The sequence below is a fragment of the Anabrus simplex genome, chromosome 1 (genome assembly GCF_040414725.1).
Source record: "Anabrus simplex isolate iqAnaSimp1 chromosome 1, ASM4041472v1, whole genome shotgun sequence".
NCBI classification, from domain to species: Eukaryota; Metazoa; Arthropoda; class Insecta; order Orthoptera; family Tettigoniidae; genus Anabrus; species Anabrus simplex.
This window is the reverse complement of record NC_090265.1, coordinates 1,305,770,056-1,305,789,333: the sequence shown is the minus strand read 5'-3', so window position 1 is coordinate 1,305,789,333 and position 19,278 is coordinate 1,305,770,056. Positions and strand designations below refer to the sequence as shown.

General features: G+C 37.0%; 1 protein-coding gene across 1 annotated transcript in view; it reads left to right on the top strand.

The window, feature by feature from the left end:
- Positions 1-19,278, top strand: part of para (paralytic) — a 947,817-nt gene that overhangs the window by 104,665 nt on the left and 823,874 nt on the right. Inside the window, exon 3 of the mRNA XM_067137715.2 lies at positions 3,553-3,758. Within this exon, the coding sequence (XP_066993816.2) occupies positions 3,553-3,758 (206 nt within the window). The remainder of the gene's footprint in view (positions 1-3,552; positions 3,759-19,278) is intronic.

The window sequence follows — 19,278 nt, the reverse complement described above, 5'->3', positions numbered from 1 at the left end:
CATATTTCTCAGGTAATCCCACCAATAGCAACAAACCAACCCATTCATCATTAATATGAAAACCAGTAGGCTTACCTTGTAACTTTTGGGTTGTTTTGACAATTTGATTCACATATGACACCAATGAATCACAAATTTTCAGTCTGATTGATACCAAATTATGATGTTAACCGATTCTTCTCATAAAACCTGAGTCATCAAATGAAGATTTTAATTTTTCCCACAGGTTTTTAGTTGTTGTTGCCTCCTTTATACAGTTGGAAAGCGAAGGATCAATTGTCAGGATTAATAAATTTAACTTTTGCCATTTCATCCTCCTAATTTCTTTGAACTTCTTGAGCTACAGCTGCTTGTTTTTAATGTACTTAGGCAACCCTTCCAGTATCAAAAAATGTTTTACTGCAAATGCCCAGTCATCATAATTCTCAGCATTTTCAACTTAGGTATGTTTACTGTATAATAATTTGCTGCCATTAAATTTGCATTCAATGGCTACCCTTAACACAATTAAAAAAACATTTTAACTACACTTTACTTGGCTTCCAGACTTTTTGAAACATTGTCTTGGGTCCATAACCTGTGCAGTTAAAACAATGTTGTGTTATTTTTTAATGAATCCTCAGTGGTAACTGTTTTTAAGGATTTATTAGTATCTTCACATAACAGGCATTACATCTTTCTATTTTTACTTTTTTTTTTTTTTTTGCATTACTAACATAAACTCACTAACACATTTGCAGTCGTTCTGTACACCACACTTTAGACTAATAATAATGGCTAGCAGTAATGAGTGCTGGTGTTGCTAATTTTAAATGTGCTTCTCATTTGTCAAACAGCCTACATGGAGATAACCAGCACAGGTCATCTTCTTGAAATTTTCCAGTATTGTCCTGCAGAAGCTGATGTCTGCACTCAAGATTCAAAATTACTTTTAAAATATGTCCTAACAGGAGAAAAATGCAAAATATACACTATTAAGAAAAAACTACTCCAATAATGCTATTACATATCGTCCCCACTATGGCAAAATAGCGAAAGTGACAAACTAGGGAACCTGTAGTTGTGAGGTTTTGGTCTAGATTTTATTATTTATATAAAGTCTACCCATTGACAAAGCCTCACGTCTCCAGCTCGTTCTGTATGGCTAACGCATAAAACCAATCATTAAATATAAAAATTGATTTGACATGAGTAATCACAACTTCTTTCAGCTCTCCTAATTTTTTGACAGTTTGCAGATTTATTAGTTTGCTAGAGGGGGAACGATATGTACTATGCGACATGCATAATAATTCAAAGCCTGCACCTTACTCTCAGCCAAAGAACTTGTTATACAAGAAAGATTTTCATTAATGTTTGCTCATTTTAGACTTCAGCTTTGGTGACTATGAAGATAATATTGATCAGAAGTAAACTTCTCATGAAGAAACCAACACTTCTTTTTCTCCGATGGAGAATATCAGTATTATATGCAGGCTTCTAAATTTAAAATTCCATGAAGTTCCTCATAGTAACTAAATGTTTAATTCTTATGTTTAGACTGACATTCATTAATAAGGGAACATTGGCAATGGTTAAGTCGCTGATCGCGATGAAACTTGGAAAACACATTGAGGTACACGTAAAAAATATGTCAGCATCAATTTTGGGTGCCAACATTCATTAGGGAGTTAACTAAGGGGCCTAAAATTTGCGACATTTCAAGTTCCGCGTGAACAGCAATGAATACCTGCTAGCCAATGCTTAGCTGGCACACTGCCTGCCTTATGCCACACCTCTGCACCTCCTCCCCTCCAACCCTCCTTCTGGCTCGCCACCACACGTTTCCCTTCTCCCCGTGCCTGCCCGTCTACTTAGCTGTCAGACAGAACCGGTGCTACACTTTGCATGTATAAATGCACATCTTTTTTATTTTTCAAGGTTTTTCTTATTACATCAAACTTTACTACATTCCATGCCATACGCATATCAAAGTTGTCTATGCATTAAATTGATTTATATTTGACAACCATTACCGCAATTGAAATGTGTTATGTCTGTCACTGCAAAACATAAATAAATCGTTCATTACAAGTACAAATAAAAACATTCTACCTATATTCCTTATACCAGAGTACGCAATACGGAAAATACCAGTAGTTTCAAACTTGGAGTTTATAATTGTTGTCCGCGATTTAATTTCGTTATGACACAACTTTTTTTTTGCTATTTGTTTTACGTTGCACCGACACCGATAGGTCTTATGGCGATGATGGGATAGGAAAGGCCTAGGAATGGGAAGGAAGCGGCCATGGCCTTAATTAAGGTACAGCCCCCAGCATTTGCCTGGTGTGAAAATAGGAAACCACGGAAAACCATCTTCAAGGCTGCCGATAGTGGAGTTCCAACCCACTATCTCCCGGATGCAAGCTCACAGCTGCACACCGCTAACTGTACGGCCAACTCACCCGGTCTATGACAAAACTGATAGTGTACACAAAATGTGGGGGGGGGGGGGGGTACATAAAGAGAAGGTCTGGACCTGTAACCAGGTTTTGATATCTCAAGGTACCGAATCTCATTACATTCATTGAGATCCTCTACCTGGGCACGTAATTTCTTTAAATAAAAATATATAACTTTGTTTAAAGGTGGGTGATTTATTTAATGGTGGGTGATTTAATTTAATTTCATAAATATGGCCACTCTAAAGGACACTACCAACAGCTTTAAGCGTTTTAGAAGTAAAATAATAATTTAAGGATAGCTCAGACGTGGTACCCCATCCCACTTTTGACCACGCCTGATGGTGCTTAAATCGGGGTTGTACCCACGAATGTGACAACTCACTGGAATTAGCAGGAATGAAAACATAAAATTTAAATAAAATATGGGTATATTAGTTCAGGTTATTTATTATCAGTATGTGTGAAATGGAATGTTATTTAAAGGATTTCAATAATTATAGTACGGAAAGAAGCGAAGTATAGCACCTGTCCTGTTCAACAGCTAAGCAGCCGGCACGCGTGGGGAGAAGGGGAACGAGTGGTGGCGAACCAGTTGGAGGGGGTAGGGGAGGAGGTGCAGAGGTGTGTCTCAAGGCAGGCAGTGTGCCGGCTTAGCATTGGCCAGCAGGTATTCATCACTGATCGCACGGAACTTGAAATGTCGCAACTTTTAGGGCCCTTAGTTAACTCCCTAATGAATTTTGGCACCCAAAATTGATGCCGACATCTTTTTCATGTGTACCTCAATGTGATTAGCAAGTTTCATTGCGATTGGTGACTTAACTATTGCCGATGTTCCCTTGTAAGTGAAGGTACTACTGTATCTACTCAAGTACATTACACTGCACTATGCTGGCAGTGGAAAGTCAAAAATGTTGCCTACTAGCCCATGTCTTGTGAAGTTTTGCCATTCCAACTGACGAGCACAGTGGTGCACTGTCTTTCTAGATTAAGAAATCTTACATAATTCTATAATAATAACAACAATGATGATAATTTATATTCATATAGATGATAACTTAAATGTTGTAATGTAATGATCATGCATGTTATTTGTATGTTTCAGACATTTGTAGTGGTCAGTAAAGGAAAGGACATCTTCCGGTTCAGTGCAACAGATGCCCTTTGGATTTTGGACCCTTTCAACCCTATTCGAAGAGTAGCAATCTACATTTTAGTTCATCCTTTATTCTCTTTGTTCATCATTACCACCATCTTAACGAACTGCATCTTTATGATCATGCCTACCACTCCCACCATAGAATCGACAGAGTAAGTCCTAAAATATTCTTATATGATAGTGGTAGTTGTAGCAAAAATAATAATAAAACATTTTTCATATTTTAATTTTGTTCTCATACAAATCTACAATTTTTGTTATACATTGAATTTCTCTTCCTTTAGCTTACCCACAACAGTCACATGCATTCCTATATAAGAGACTGTATAACCCAAAATTCCATGAACATCGGCTTTATGAGTTTTCTAGAATCAACTTAGTATAGTAATTGACCATTTATTGTTGCATTAAATGTACTCTAGATCTTTTTTGTAGAGCTCATGCTTTGTGATATTCTATGTTGCTGCTAATGATTTATATTTGCAACAGATTGTACCTATATGTCCTTTTCATTTAAAGGAAAGGCAAAAGTCCATAACAATTATGGTAAAACCTTTGTTTGCTTTATTCTACTTGGAATAGGGAAAAATGATTAGAAAACTGAAGATTTAACACATCTTTGATAGTGCACAGTTGTGAACAATATTTTGAATATAAATGTTAAATATTTATAAAATGGGAAACAAACGTTAAGTTGCTGAAGATCTTGAGTGACACCAGGGTGCTGTAACATTTAACATGGAATGTGTGAGAGAGATACAGAACAATAGTTGCAGTGTTTCCCATGAAATTGAGAAGGCCAGGGGAGTATTTACAAGCCTCCATCAAGTGCTCTGTACCAGAGAATTGCTAGTGGAACTTTGGGTTATAATTGCACAGTGCTATATGTTCTCCATCATGGGCTGACTACAAGCTTGACATCAGATTTGAAGTGCAGAAAAATAAATCTATGGTGGAGGTTAATTACACTCGCATTTTGAAGCATGCTTCCTGAGTAATGTTTTATGTTTCATCTGTTATCTCAGCATGTAGTGCAGTTATTATTGTTTTAAAAGCACATGGTAACTTATTTCAAGTATTTGGGGGTTTTGTAACCTGGAATTAAATTTTGTGATACAGTTTTACTATCATACAACAACTTTTTCAAAATTTAAACTACTACTAGGGCACAGAAAACACCAGCTCACACAATCACACAGCCTACCGATTCTGAAGATGTGATAAATGAAGACATGCAGAAATAAATAAAACTGGAAAGGTTAAAGTGATAAAATGGAGTTAAGTAGGCGAAGAATTTGAACATATTAAATCGACAAATGAAAAATATATAATCAGTCCATCAAGTTAGAAATAAAGATAAAAAGAGGCCTAGAGAGCCTCTAGTTACAATAGATGATCTTAGTTAAAAACAGCACAATGATCTAGGCTGGGACATGGTAATGAATGATAAGTGATGGAGAGATAAGGTAATAGGAGAGAAACCATATTTGCCCTCGTCTGGTTGCATCTAGAAAAGGGAAAATGATGTTGATTATAATGATGAATAAACAAGTTCTTTGTGATTTTTAGTATGAGATGACTACTGTATTTATTTGAATTTCAGCCACCATTGCATATCAGCTGCATCCCTAAAATTTACTTAAATGCTCGTATAAATTTTTGCCCCAATTAAGATCCTCATAAGTAAAAATTTTTCTTGAATAAAATTACTGTGTCCACCTGTTCAATACAATTATATTTTCTAGTGATTAAATTCTACATGAATTATGAACACTAGTTTGGGACATGTTTGGCCCTAGTTTTGGGCATCTTCAGCCTAATACTAATCTTAAGGTCAAGTCTTAAATCTATTAACATTAGAACTTTACATACAACTATGTAAATGTCACCTAAAACACAACTTTGTAAGAAACATAAGACCATTGTATTTAGTATTAATTTAAGTTTAGTATTAAGTTCCAATGTTAATAGATTTAAGACTTGACCTTAAGATCAGTATTAGGCCTAAGATGCCCAAAACTAGGGCAAAACATGTCCCAAACTAGTGTTTATAATTCATGTAGAATTTAATCACTACAAAATATAATTGTATTGAACAGGTGGACACAGTAATTTTATTCAAGAAAGAATTTTACTTATTTTATCTTCAATATGGAACAAAATGAGATTAGTTACTTGTAAGATCCACATGTCCAATATGCAGGCTTACCGCACAAATGTGCATTTGCAGTAACAAAAGGAAAGGACCACTGCCGTACTGTCTGAACTCAACCATTGTCGAGCTTGCTAGTAAATATTTTTCATGGAAAAAATTAACTGATACACAGTTTCATTAAAGCTAAAAGTGGTGAAATTTGTTAGAAGAAAATGGTAACAGAGCAGCAGGCTGTAAGTTTTCTGTTCACGACAGACAAGTGAGAAATTGGAGAAAGCAGCAAGTGGAATGAAAAAAACCACCAGTTCATCTGCTTTTTGTAGCGCCAAACAGGGCAATTTCCCAGATATTGAGGAAGCATTACTGGAATGTGTGTGAGAGATGCAGAACAATGGTTGCAGTGTTTCCCATGAAATGTTCCAAATGAAAGCACTGGAAATTGCACCTAATACCTAACTAGGTGGGTGACCTTCTTGACTGGGTGAAGGACGAATTGCAGATCAGGCACATAGAAACCAAATTATGCAGGAACTCTGCGCGTATATTTCCTAGAACTTCATCGGGCTGACTGCAAGTTTGACATCAGATTTGCAGTGTAGAAAATAAATCTATGGTGGAAGTTAATTACACTCACCTTTTGTTGTCATGGTGTACAAGTAAGCTGGTGAAAACATGTCCTTTAAGCATGCTTTCTGAGTAACGTTTTATGTTTCTTCTATTATCTTGGCACATAGTGCATATCTGATACAAAGCATGTGATGGTAGATCCACATTTCAAATGCATCTAATCTTTTCATGGCGGCTTTGTCATAGTCCAGGATTTGACTCTGTACACCACGATGGGGAACACATAACACTATGTGATTATAACCCAACACTACAATGGCAATTCTCTAGTACAGAGCACTTGATGGAGGCTTGTAAATGCTCCCTGGCCTTCTCAATGCGGCACTTTATTTCTTGGAAATGGTCCCATTGCTTGTTGATGATGCTGCCTAGGTACATGATTTTCTCGACCCTCTGCATCGAAACTCTGTTGACCCACAGTCCGGAATCTACAGCAGGGCTCTTGCTCACAATAATGTGTTTGGTCTTCTTTATGTTCAAGTTTAGATCAAAGTTTTCAGATGTTTTCACCACATTTGACAGGACCTCCTGCAAGTTCTTCATGCTGTTGGCCCTGAGGACAGTGTCATCATCATATCTGATGTTGTTAATAATCATTCCATTTGCTTTGATGCCACTATCTATATCATGCAGAGCCTCCGTGAAGCAGGTCCCTGGAGACAGAATACAGCCGTCCCTCACCATTAAATTCCATCACAGTCTTCAGTGGTTTTAACTGTGTTCTTGCACAATATTTACCATATTATATTTGACCATGGATGTATCACTCAGCTGCTGTTATAATGTTATACTAGTCAAAAGCCATATTGGCAATAGCGAATCATTTAAGAATTTTTTAAATGGCTGCAATATGTTATCAGCTCTTTAAAAACTGTTGTTGGAAAATTTTTCGCATAATGGCTGCACCTTTTATTTTGGGACCTTAAAATTGGCATAAAAAGTGTGGCCAGTATGCAAATAAATATGGTACTCTTCCTTCAAATGAAAGGATACTATCTGATTATAACTCATGAAAGAAAAATGTAATGATCCCTGATTCAAAATTTATCAAGAGATTAGGAGAAAAAATATATTGAGCTTTACTAACCATCAGAGACATTCCATAGACTGAAGGTAAAAACAGTCAAATATTTTAGAAAATAAGTCTAATGGAATTTACTGATAATATACTAGAGGCAAAAAAATTAAATGAAGTATTCTTTCCCAGTATTTAACAGAGTTTAGATTTTTTAATACGGCATAACTTAGAACTGAAAGTAACTATAGTACTTAGAATATTTCTGACATAAAGTGATATATATTCATTTATATCTGTCATATTTTTCTAAAAGTCTATACCATTTGTCAACATTTTATGGAATATGCTTGAAGGACAGATGATTGCAGAATGTTTCCAATTGAACTGGTGTGTACGTCACTTAAATTAAAGTTTCTCACAGTTATTGTTAAGACAATAAGTTGCTATTGTACCAGTTATTCCCCATGAATGGGCGGCAATAATGTAACGGGTGCCTATAGTGGGTGTACATTAGGTAACGTTATATCAGGAGAGAGTAATAATCATGCACATTACATATAGCCTACCAGCCATACATGTACGATAATTATCAAAGCCAGTATGGGTTCGACAAATGGGTTGTGATATCATAATAACAATCTCCTGTATAAAATATCAAATGTATGCTTCATAAGAACGGTATACAGTAACATGGTTAGATCATTATTGCATTACCTTAATACAGATCAGTTATGAATTATGTGCAAAATAAATACAGTAGTATATTGGCATTGAGTTTTCCCTCGACGGTTCCAGCTAGTCAGATTACTCTTATCTCCAGGTATTGTAGGTTCTACGACTAAAATTTCCTAATCTAATGTCTGAGACAGACATTGACAAGACAATGCAATGACAAGATTCTAATCTATATGAGAGGATCAGAAAGGATAATAGCTATAAGTGATACCAATCATTAAATAAACAAAATGTAGATGGCTGGTTTATTTGCAAGTAATAACTACAGTAGTTCAGAGGAAATACAATCGTTGAACATTCCTTTTGATTGTTTTGAGGTTATCTCTGTAATAATGACATACCATCCTATACTTCTAATCTCAGATAACAATGGACAGTTTCAAGTTCAAAACAAACCATAGAATTGGCAATTAATTCAGTTAGTTCACATCTTTCTGCTGTATGAAATTCAATGGAAATGTATTAAATGACAGTTCAAAACTATCCAAAAGTTTGTTTCCAAATTTAGAATTGGAATTTCGGACTGTGTTGGTAGATGTTATCCATTCACCTTTTTCCCTGTATGATTTCACGAATAAGTCATGGAACTATTTAGCTAGCCTTCCTTTCAAAAACGAAACATAAAATAAAAATATATACACGGTAGCAGCATAAAGAAATTCAACAAAATATGAAAGAAATTTCCAATAGCCTCATAGTCAAGATTATGAATCAACAAACATTAAAATAACAAACATGAATTCTGTAATCTCATAAATATAGGAAATCATTTCAAAGATAAATGACATAAGTGCAGAAATCACCTTATCAACAAGGACAACAAAACTGCATACCATCAGTATGCCTGCAGAACACAATCAAACCAAGTGGCATGAGCTAACATCTTCCTAGAATGGATAAAAAGACATCCCAGAACAATCATTCAATTAAAAAGCCACATCAGAATATGTCGGGATCGCTCCTTTGTTTGAAGCTGAAAACGCCAATACTACCTTGCACTAATCTACACACAACAACAACTCCGTAAATCTCATAATCTCTGGATCAGGCAGCCACAAATAAGTAGACTCTGGCAGAACATCAACACGTCATTTCCTGCACTATCTCATCTCTTGTGGTTTATATCAAAGATTTAATCTGTTATTTATACCGTTCATATTTTTTCATTAATATAATGGCCTATAACTTATCATATACAAAGACTCTATTCTTAATATATCTCTACTCGCACATTCATTCATTTTATCATCAATTACAAAGACTCTACATTATCAACTCGCATCTCATATTATGTGATGCCATGAAGATCTGAACCTCATTCTTAACCTTCATAACATTATTCCATACAAACATTTCTACATATTATGAAATTAATACAGATTTCAGGCAATTACATACATGTAACTAATTAAGATGACTCTGTGCCCCAATGCTGCGTTATAAAAGATCCCTAAACTAGGGATGCCTTATCACCAACCTGAGAAAAGAGGACCACCAACCTAAAAAAAAGGAGGACATAGTCTACTGATGGAACCAGTGCACATTAATCACTTTTATTGGCTTCATTTTCATCACAGATCCTTGGCCTATGACCATTAGCATTAATGCATTTTTTTTCCTGTCCCATTCGTACTTTCCTGAAGAAAAAATCTTCTGTAAAAGTATTTTGTTCCCCGACAAATAGTGGTGAAACTGGATCCAAATGAAATATTTGAAGTTACACTGCAAACACACTACACCTTTGACAGTCTCAATTGTGAACCTGTTTCTGTCCTTGGTCCACTGTTAATTAAGCAATGAAAATATTTGCTCTGTGTTTGCATTATGACTTGGAATACAAAAGAATCATTTGTATTTACAGCAAAATAATACTGAATGAAACTTACAGCACACAATTTATGCACATACACAACCTCTAAACAGTGCTGAGCTAGAAAGAAAACAGAAGTAAACAATAGTTGTAAAGAAAAAGTGCTGTCTATTTAAATGTGGCGGTGAAGTTGATAACTAAATACCGCATGAAGTTTAAATAATTTTTTTTAACCCCCCCCCCCAAAAGAGGACATTTGTCAAGTTATTTGAAAATCTGGCCAGACACTTTCATGCTGTTAAAAAGAGGACATGTCCGGGAAAAATAGTACGTGTCCGGGAAAGAGAGGACATATGGCATACCTACCCTGAACTAACATTCCATCTTCCAATGTAAATATCCATGTGTTAAGTAAGTCAGCATGACATAGCTACTCATTTAATCTGATGAACGTAATAAATAATCCCGAACTGAGTATGATAATATAAGAAGTAAATCCCCAAAGAAGTACTTTTAAAAGATACTCATGACTTGTTGAAGATTATCATCCCTCTGTATGTTTACACATTCTGAATGATGCTACTATTATTACAGGTAATCATGCTCATGTTGGTCCATATTGACTACATAACTTTAGAAAAAATATATATAGATTAACCACCTAATCAATACACAATATAATCTAAAAAGATTATTTATCTAACAAATGTGGACATGTTTTGTCTCTTTTGTATCCATCATCCGCCCACAAACACTTAAATAAGATTTAAAAAATATATACAATATATCTTGATGATATTTAATGTCATTAATACATTCATGATTTCCTTTCAGATGTGTTTATTTGTATGCTGTTAATCTTATTTAAGTGTTTGTATGCTGATGATGGCTCCAAGAGCCAAAACATGTCCACATTTGTTAGATAAATAATCTTTTTAGATTAAAACGTTCATTTTTTTCTAAATGAACTACTATCTCGTTCACATTCCCTAAAATTTCATTATGTTCTGCAGTAAATCACACTGAAACAAAACACATGCATTGCAACACTACATCCTGAAAGAAAAATTAGCTACAAATAAGATGAAATTATGACTTATCGTTCCACTGTTCCTCCGTTCGGGTTGGGTGTAGAATCCTGTCCCCTTATCATGATGGCCTGCTCCTCAGAAATCTACTCCATCTTGATAGTTTCGGACATAGTATACACATCGGTATACCTTGAAATCTTCTTCTGGTGCACTGCATATGAGTAACAGATATTACCAACATGTTCGCACTGTTCAAAAGACTAGTATCTTGATTTCACTTTGCAAGTAAATTGTACTTCCCTCACAGGAATAAACACAATGTTCAGATATCTACAGTCTTAGACAATAATTCTTTTAAAACACTGTTCTGAACATAATTATATTCACTAAAGCTGACGGAGCTACTCTCCCTCCAATCGAGAATTCAATAATGTATGCTTTAATAATGCACTCTATTGTCGGTGCTTCTGCCTATCCTTTCTGATGTTCGCGATTGCTCCTCTTATTACATGTAATAAATATAATTTTTGGTCCATATTGATGATATCTGATTAGAATAAATAACTTACTGTTATTATTCTAATTGCTCCTCTTCTCGACAAATGATGTGGTACATTGTAGATGCTGTACCAAATTGGCGTTGTTCCAACTTGACGTTTACTTGGGCTTGATGAAAAATTCAATTAATAGTGTTCCATCTGTCATTGCCTTCATGCCACATTGGCCATTCTGGTCTTATTTGTTTCTGCTCAAGGTGAATACAGTATTATTATGTGACCTTGCCTTTAAATAATTTGAATATGGAATTATACCATCCATTTAATAATTCCATTTCCCCAGAGTATTCCAATATAATTAATATTCTCATTAATCCTTTTTCTTCAACCATTCCCTTTTCTAGATTATGTCTGGGTAGGTTAGTGTACCAAAGCCCTCCACCTTATTTGATCTTTCTACCACTCCTCTTCTAGTACATTGTTGCTATTTACAATACAGTCCACAACAGAACTCCTCCATCTCATTCTAGGATGCCATGAACCTACTACCAGCAGGGGGAGAGGTGATACTCCCACGTGGCGCGTCCCAGGTGGCGGATAGGGGGGGGTCCTAACCGGCTTGCCGGCGGACTTGAGGGAAATAAAATACCTCTCACGGACCAAACACACAACCCCCTGTGGGTGGGGGGCGCAGACGAAGAGTACACCCACGATATACCCTGCCTGTTGTAAGAGGCGACTAAAAGGGGCGACCAAGGAATGATTGGATTAGAACCATGAAACTACTTGTGATTAGTACCACCACGCGGGGAACACAATGGGTCGCTATTACTTGCGCGTAGTACCACTATGTAAGGTACCAAATAGGTTTGTGATTAGTAGCAATCAGGAGCACCATGCGGTCAGGCCTGTGATTAGTAGCACTATATGAGCGACACCAGGGTTCTGGCTTGCCTATGATTAGTACCCACTATGTAAGGAACACCACGGGATAGTATGAGTCCCTGTGGTTAGTACACTTATGTGATGAAAACCATAGGTTTGCGTTGCTTGTAAATGGCACCGCTGTGTGTGAAATACCATAGGTCTGTATTACATGTGCGAATTTCATTACCTGTGAGTAGTACCATAATTTGTGGAATACCCCGAGTCTACGATACTTTTGATTAGTACCACACCATGTCAGATACCATGGTTCTACTTTCCAAATGATAAGTACCATTATGAGAGGCTGATGACCTATGTTTTGGACCCCTTTAGCTTGTACGCATCATCGATTCAGTATTGAGCTATAGAAGCAGTCTCTTGGTCAGTATTACTATTGTTTTCATGAGTTTCTGAGACTGAGGCATTGCGGGTCGGCTCCACTGATTGTTTTAACTTCATATCCATCCGTTCATTTTTCGTCCCCACGCTTTGAATTCGGTCAGTGGAGGATTTTGGATTTTTATTTTGTCATTGCATTTCGTCTCATTTCGTACCATCATGGGCCGATGGCCTAGATGTTAGGCCCCTTAAAACAACAAGCATCATTATCATCAGCATTCTAGGATGTCCCCTAGGCCTCTTTGCAGTCTCTATATCCATGAATGTTCTCTTTGGTGTTCTCTCTCCTGGCATTCTCATAATGTGTCCAAACCATTTTAGCTTTGCTTTATCAATCTCTTCTTGAAGTTTACACACTCCCATGCTTCTCCTTATTTCCTCATTTCATATTTTATCCTGTCTGTCTTTCCCTGTATGTTCCTCACGAACCTCATTTCAGCTGCTTGTATCTTACTTTGGTTCTGCTTAGTCAACGTCCAGACTGCTGAAACATGGGTCAGTATAGGTTTATAATAGGACGAGTATAAAGCCTTCTTGCACTTCATTGGCACATCTTTGTTCTATACAATGTCTCTCACACACTGGTAGAAACTTACAGACTGCAGTATTCTTAATCAATTTCTCCATCCAAATTTCCATTTTGTGACATCATGCTACCCAAATATTTAAAAATGTTCATTTCCTATTTTTTTATCACTGCCCTGGATTTTCTGTTACCTCTCGTCATGATCAAAGTCTTGCTTTTCGCAGTACTAATCTTCATACCAGAATTTCTTATCTCCTCATTCCATAAATCAACTTGTGTCTGTACTTCCTCTTCATTATCTCCCCAAACTACTATGTCATCAGCAAAGAACACAGACTTTACTTGCTCACCCATCATCTTCTCCTTGACATTATGTAGAATTCTATCCATGATGATAATGAAGAATAAGGGAGACAGTACACTTCCCTGTCTTAAGCCTGTCACAACTCCGAACCATTCAGTTTGACCTGCTTTAGTTCTAACACAGCTTTTGATATTTTGATACAGTGCTATTACCATCTGCATTGTTTCATTCCCAATCTGTGTTAATGTTTTCCATACCAAATTCCTTGGGACACTGTCACATGCCTTTTCAATATCTAGAAACATTACTACCATGTCCTTTCCATATTCCCAATACCCTTCCATCATTTGATGCAATGTAAATATTGAGTCAAATCTGGATCTGCCTCTTCTGAATCCATACTGGTGTTCTGCTAATTTTCCCCCTACTTTGTCCCTTATTCATTTATTCAAGATTCTTTCAAGGATCTGAGCTATATGAGGTATCAGTGTCACCCCTCTATAATACTCACATTGCTCCCTGTCTCCTTTCTTGAAAATTGGTATAATGACTCCTTTCGTCCACTCTTTTGGAACAGTCTTTTCCCTTCATATCACTCTGAAGAGTCTATACAACCACTGTAGGCCAATTGCTCCTGCTGCTGTGGCCCATTCAATCTCTGCCATGGACACCTCGTTTTCCTTATCTTCCATCTGCACTAAATCTGATTCTTCGATTTCTCCTTGTACTGAGATATTTTGCATGTTGTAGAGCTGTTCAAAGTATTTTCCTCATGTCTGCAATATATCCTGCTTCTGTGTCAGCACTTCCTCCTGTTCATTTTTAATGAAGTTAGCATCTTCATCTGGGTTTTTCTTCCTTTTGGCCACTGGAATAAGATCTTTTTGTTTCCAGTTGTAACTTCTTGCAGAGATTCAGTGAATTTTTGCCAGCATTTCTTTTTCTCTTCTTGAACCACATTGGAGCACTCCTTCTAGCATATTCTCATTAATATAATAACTAATTTGAATAATATTGACATCATGTAGTTGCAATGGTATTAATATTCCTTTTCCAAATCATCTTATATTTTCTATGGACCACCAGTCACTCCATATTAACATCCTATGAGGGGAAATGTATTTTGAGACTTTTAGATATCTAAATCTAATCAGGGAATGCTTACATGCTCTGTGCAGAAGGATCTTTTTTCAGGTGTTGTGAGATGGAAGGATGTTAGCAAAAGTCTCAACTGTTAACATGACCAAAGCAGGATGAAACAGTGAATGATTTTACACTGACTTAGCAAATGTCATGGAACAGTCATCTAACAGCGTGTGGGGCCTCCTCTGGCCCTGCGAACTGCAGTGAGACACCGTGGAAGGGAGTTGACAAGTCCCTGGTAGTCCTCTGGATGCAGCTGACACCAAATCGTTTGCAGAGCAGCCGCCAATGCTGGTCTGTTTGTGGGTGCAGGATCCATGGCACGGAGCCTGCGTTCCAGGACATCCCAAATATGCTCGATAGGATTCATATCGGGGTTCCTGGGTGGCCATGGCAGTCGTTGGACCTCCGCTGCATGTTCCTGAAACCATTCCCGGGCAATGTGGGAGCGATGTGGTGGCTCGTTATCATCTTGAAACATCGCAGAACCGTCTAGGCGCTGGAAGGCCAAAAATGGGTGGAGATGGTCTCCGAGCAGCTCAACATACCGCGTACCATTCAAAGACTCTTCCAGAACAACTAGCGGGCCCATTCTATACCAGGAAAATGCACCCCAGACCATAACAGAGACACCAGCGCCCTGGACCACACCTTCGAGGCAGGCAGGATCCATCGCTTTCTGTAATCTGCGTGATACACGATGCCTCCCATCGGCATGATGCAGTTGAAATCGTGATTTGTTGCATGGTTGCCCGTCTGTCACTATTGACAATCCGTCTCAGATGTCACGGTCATCGAGGGTGGCTGGACGACCGGTCGTTCGTCTGTTGTGGTGACACCCACATTCAACCATTCACGATACACCCTGGACACGGTTGATTGTGTGAAGCTGAATTCCCGCACCATTTCTGAAATCGCACATCCCATCCGTCAGGCACCGACCACCATACCCTGTTCAAATGATGTCAGCTCACGACAACGTTCCATGTTACACCTGTCACATGCACAGCCACTGCTCACAAGTTCTCCTATACAACTGCCGCTGGCACAGGGGGCGTGTGGTGCTCAGACAACACACCTGCGCATCAGTGCTTTGCTATCCCATGACATTTGCTCAGTCAGTGTATTTTAGTAAATTGACAGTACTTTGAATTGCTCCTCTGAGTGAGTGAGTGAGTGAGTTAGTTAGTTAGTTAGTTAGTTAGTTAGTTAGTTAGTTAGTTAGTTAGTTAGCTAGTTAGAAGTGGAATTTCAAACTCTTAAATCATAGATATCTTAGTGTCATATTTGGAAATACGTAGTTATTTATTCGATTTACTTATTTAAATGAATTTGTGGAGAAGTTAAAATAATTGTTCATTAACATTATTGGTTAATCAGTGTTGTTTGGATTTTCTTTACATAAATGATGTAGTCTTATAACAATGGGTTTATGCTTAAAATGTAGGGATAGACGTTAAACATGCGATCTTGTATAGTGCCCAGTTCACTCATGACTTGAAATCAGAACTTTTAGGATTACAGCCAAGCAAGTTACTCAAACCTGGTGCAGTTCTTAGTTTAAAAATTTAGGGACATACATGTACACCTGTAGATGATTATTGGAACAGGCTCTTATTAGAGAAGTTCAGTACAGTACTGAAAGTGTGAGACACAATAGCATGCAATTAATACAGTTTATTCTCTCTCACTCACAAAGAAAGGAAAAGATTCTGTAACCTAAACTAAACCATTTAGTGAATTGTCCTTTGAGCTGAAACTGTAAAAAAATCTCAGTGCCCTAGCCGAGGTGGTAATTACATGTTCAGGTTCAATTCCCATTCAGGAAGTTGAAAAATTTAGAAACAAAACTTCCATTTTTGAAGAGATATGATGACTCTGGGGTTCATTCGAGATATACAGGAATAAGTATTACGATACTTCTTGGGGCATTGGTGGTCAAATATAGGATTAATCATCTTATCACACTAAGTGCTGATAATACTGTTGCGAATAGTAGAACCCTTTACCTCCCACTCCTCCAAGGGTCATCACAGCTTGTATGGTGATAGCTTCGATTTGCTTTGTCCGAAGGAAGAAAAATAAACACTTAGAAAGTGAATTGACCATGTTTAGGGCTAGATCAATTCTACCTGCCTGAAAACTGCCTACATTTTATGATTTTCATTTTCCAATGATTGGTGAGCTATTGAAGGAGATCATTGTTCAAGTGCAGGTGGTAGGATTTATAATTTTGGTCATAGTCTCAGATGTGGGCAAGAACATAAGATCTAGAAATGGAATGCAAAACCATTTGTTTCAATAATAGCAAATGTATTGAGTGTTGTGTGATGTGCCACACATGATACAACTTAGCATCCATTTTCCACATGTCAGCATCACACCTCGAGGAAAATGCTTTAAAAGTGTGCTGTGAGGGGAAAACTTGCAATCTTTGTTCTATTCTTGTCCACTTTATTTTATATAATTTTTAAAATACAGTTAGCTTTTGTGATTTTATAATAGAAGGGAGAGTATTACTAAATTCCTGTGCTATTGCAATCATGATCAAGTGTGACATATGAAGTGTGCATTGAAAGAAAGCAGATTTCATGTGACTGAGCCCCTCACCAGTGTTAGGAAAACCATTTTAATTCTCTAAGTAATTGGAGTCAGGACGAAAGGATTCGTGTGAATGAAAACTCAAATATGTACTGTTGCACAATTAAAAGCATTAATCGAGCATAGAATGGAGAAAATGTCATTGCTATAAGTGGTGGTGCCAGTATACTGTACATTTGTGTGTGTGTGAGTCAGTGGATGTATTCACAGCAGTGCTAAGGTAAGCCCATCTTATTGCATGCATGTGTTATTGGTTTTAGTCTCAAATGTTGGTAGACCAGAACATCCCTAGTGTAAATAACCTGCATAAATCTCGCCCTTTGTCACCTCTCTCTTCCCCTCCATGCCTTGTGGCAATGTGACTCTTGCTGAAAGAATAGTTTTCTAGTCATCCCAGTATTTTTCACTGTTGTCAAGTACTGTAAATTCTCATTCATTTTCAGTGCACATGGAAGAGTTACAAGCCATCTTTGAAGACAGGTCAACGATTTTCATACATTACAAGTTTTACCCTCACAGCACATTTATAGGCATTGCTTAAATCTGCATGCATGAGGATTTATCTTTATCTGCAGGAAATCTTGATGGATATACTGAACCTTTTCTGGCCTGGGATACTATGCTATCACAAAAGCTAAAGCCAAGTATCCTTGACAACGGATGTGGCAACGCCCAATGCCTGTGCAGGATTCGAACGCACACTTCTCCTCACCCTTGATCTTGATTACTGGATCTCTTGGGGTGATTTGTTCGAATCTAGAAAATTATATCTAACTGACAGGCTTAAGGGTGTGGAGGAAAATTCAGGATGCTCTACGCTAAAGCAAATGAAATTCTCCAATATTAGCAAACTAATATTTAATGGCCTTGGCGACAAATAGAAGGACAGTAAAATAAACTGATACATACTATGTTTACACAGGCTTTTAAGACCATACTTCAGAGTATGTGACCCTCTGAAATATATAAAATAAAAAAGCTCACATGATAAAATGATTCTGAATTTGCTTCAGATAAGTACATCCCCATTTGATCTAATAAATGATTGTAATTACAAATGCATCAGCGAACCCTATATTACATTCCCTTTGACATTGGGAACCAAGTTAAAACTAAACAAGAATAATACTTGAAGCTATTTGAGTGGTTAATACACACCTACCATTAACACCAAAAAGATTAAATGAACTTATATACTTAAATGGAATGATCCACTACTTGGGCCTGAGAAATATGAACCTAGAATCACTGTATGAGTTAAGTCAGAATTTATTCATAACAAACAAACAAAACCACATGTATCAGCAAACAAGAAACAACAAAACAATTAAAAATACAAAATCAACCACTAGCTATATGTACATATCTTCCAGGTCAAGGAAAAACCCAGCGAATTCACGTTGGTTTTTCCAGAATTTGAATCATGGATCTTCTTCCATTGTGATGGGATGCTGGAAAGAAAACCCTAAATACTTTATTTACGAAAAGGGGTTCCTATCACCTACATTCACTAATTAATTACCTGGCCTTACAGCCAAACTCTTTCCTGATATATAAAAGAAACATAAAAGATTTAAATCTTCCTTGTGATTGCATAATACGAACTCGGTCAAGAATTGTGTCTTTCTACCCTAGCAGTGTCCCTCTCTCAGAAAGCCATTCATTTAACACTGACACCTGGAACAAACGAGTAGTCACGCCCCTTTCAGCCCCTTGGTCTTCTTTCATTCACAAGCCCTTTTGAAATATCAACTCTGCATAAAAATTTTTACACAAACGTCTCATTCTATTGAGAACATAATCTCATAAATCCATCTTATATAAACATCACCTTCAATACCTTTGACAGGATCAACAAATCACAACTTCAAATAATCATATCGTTAAAAGGGATTTTCT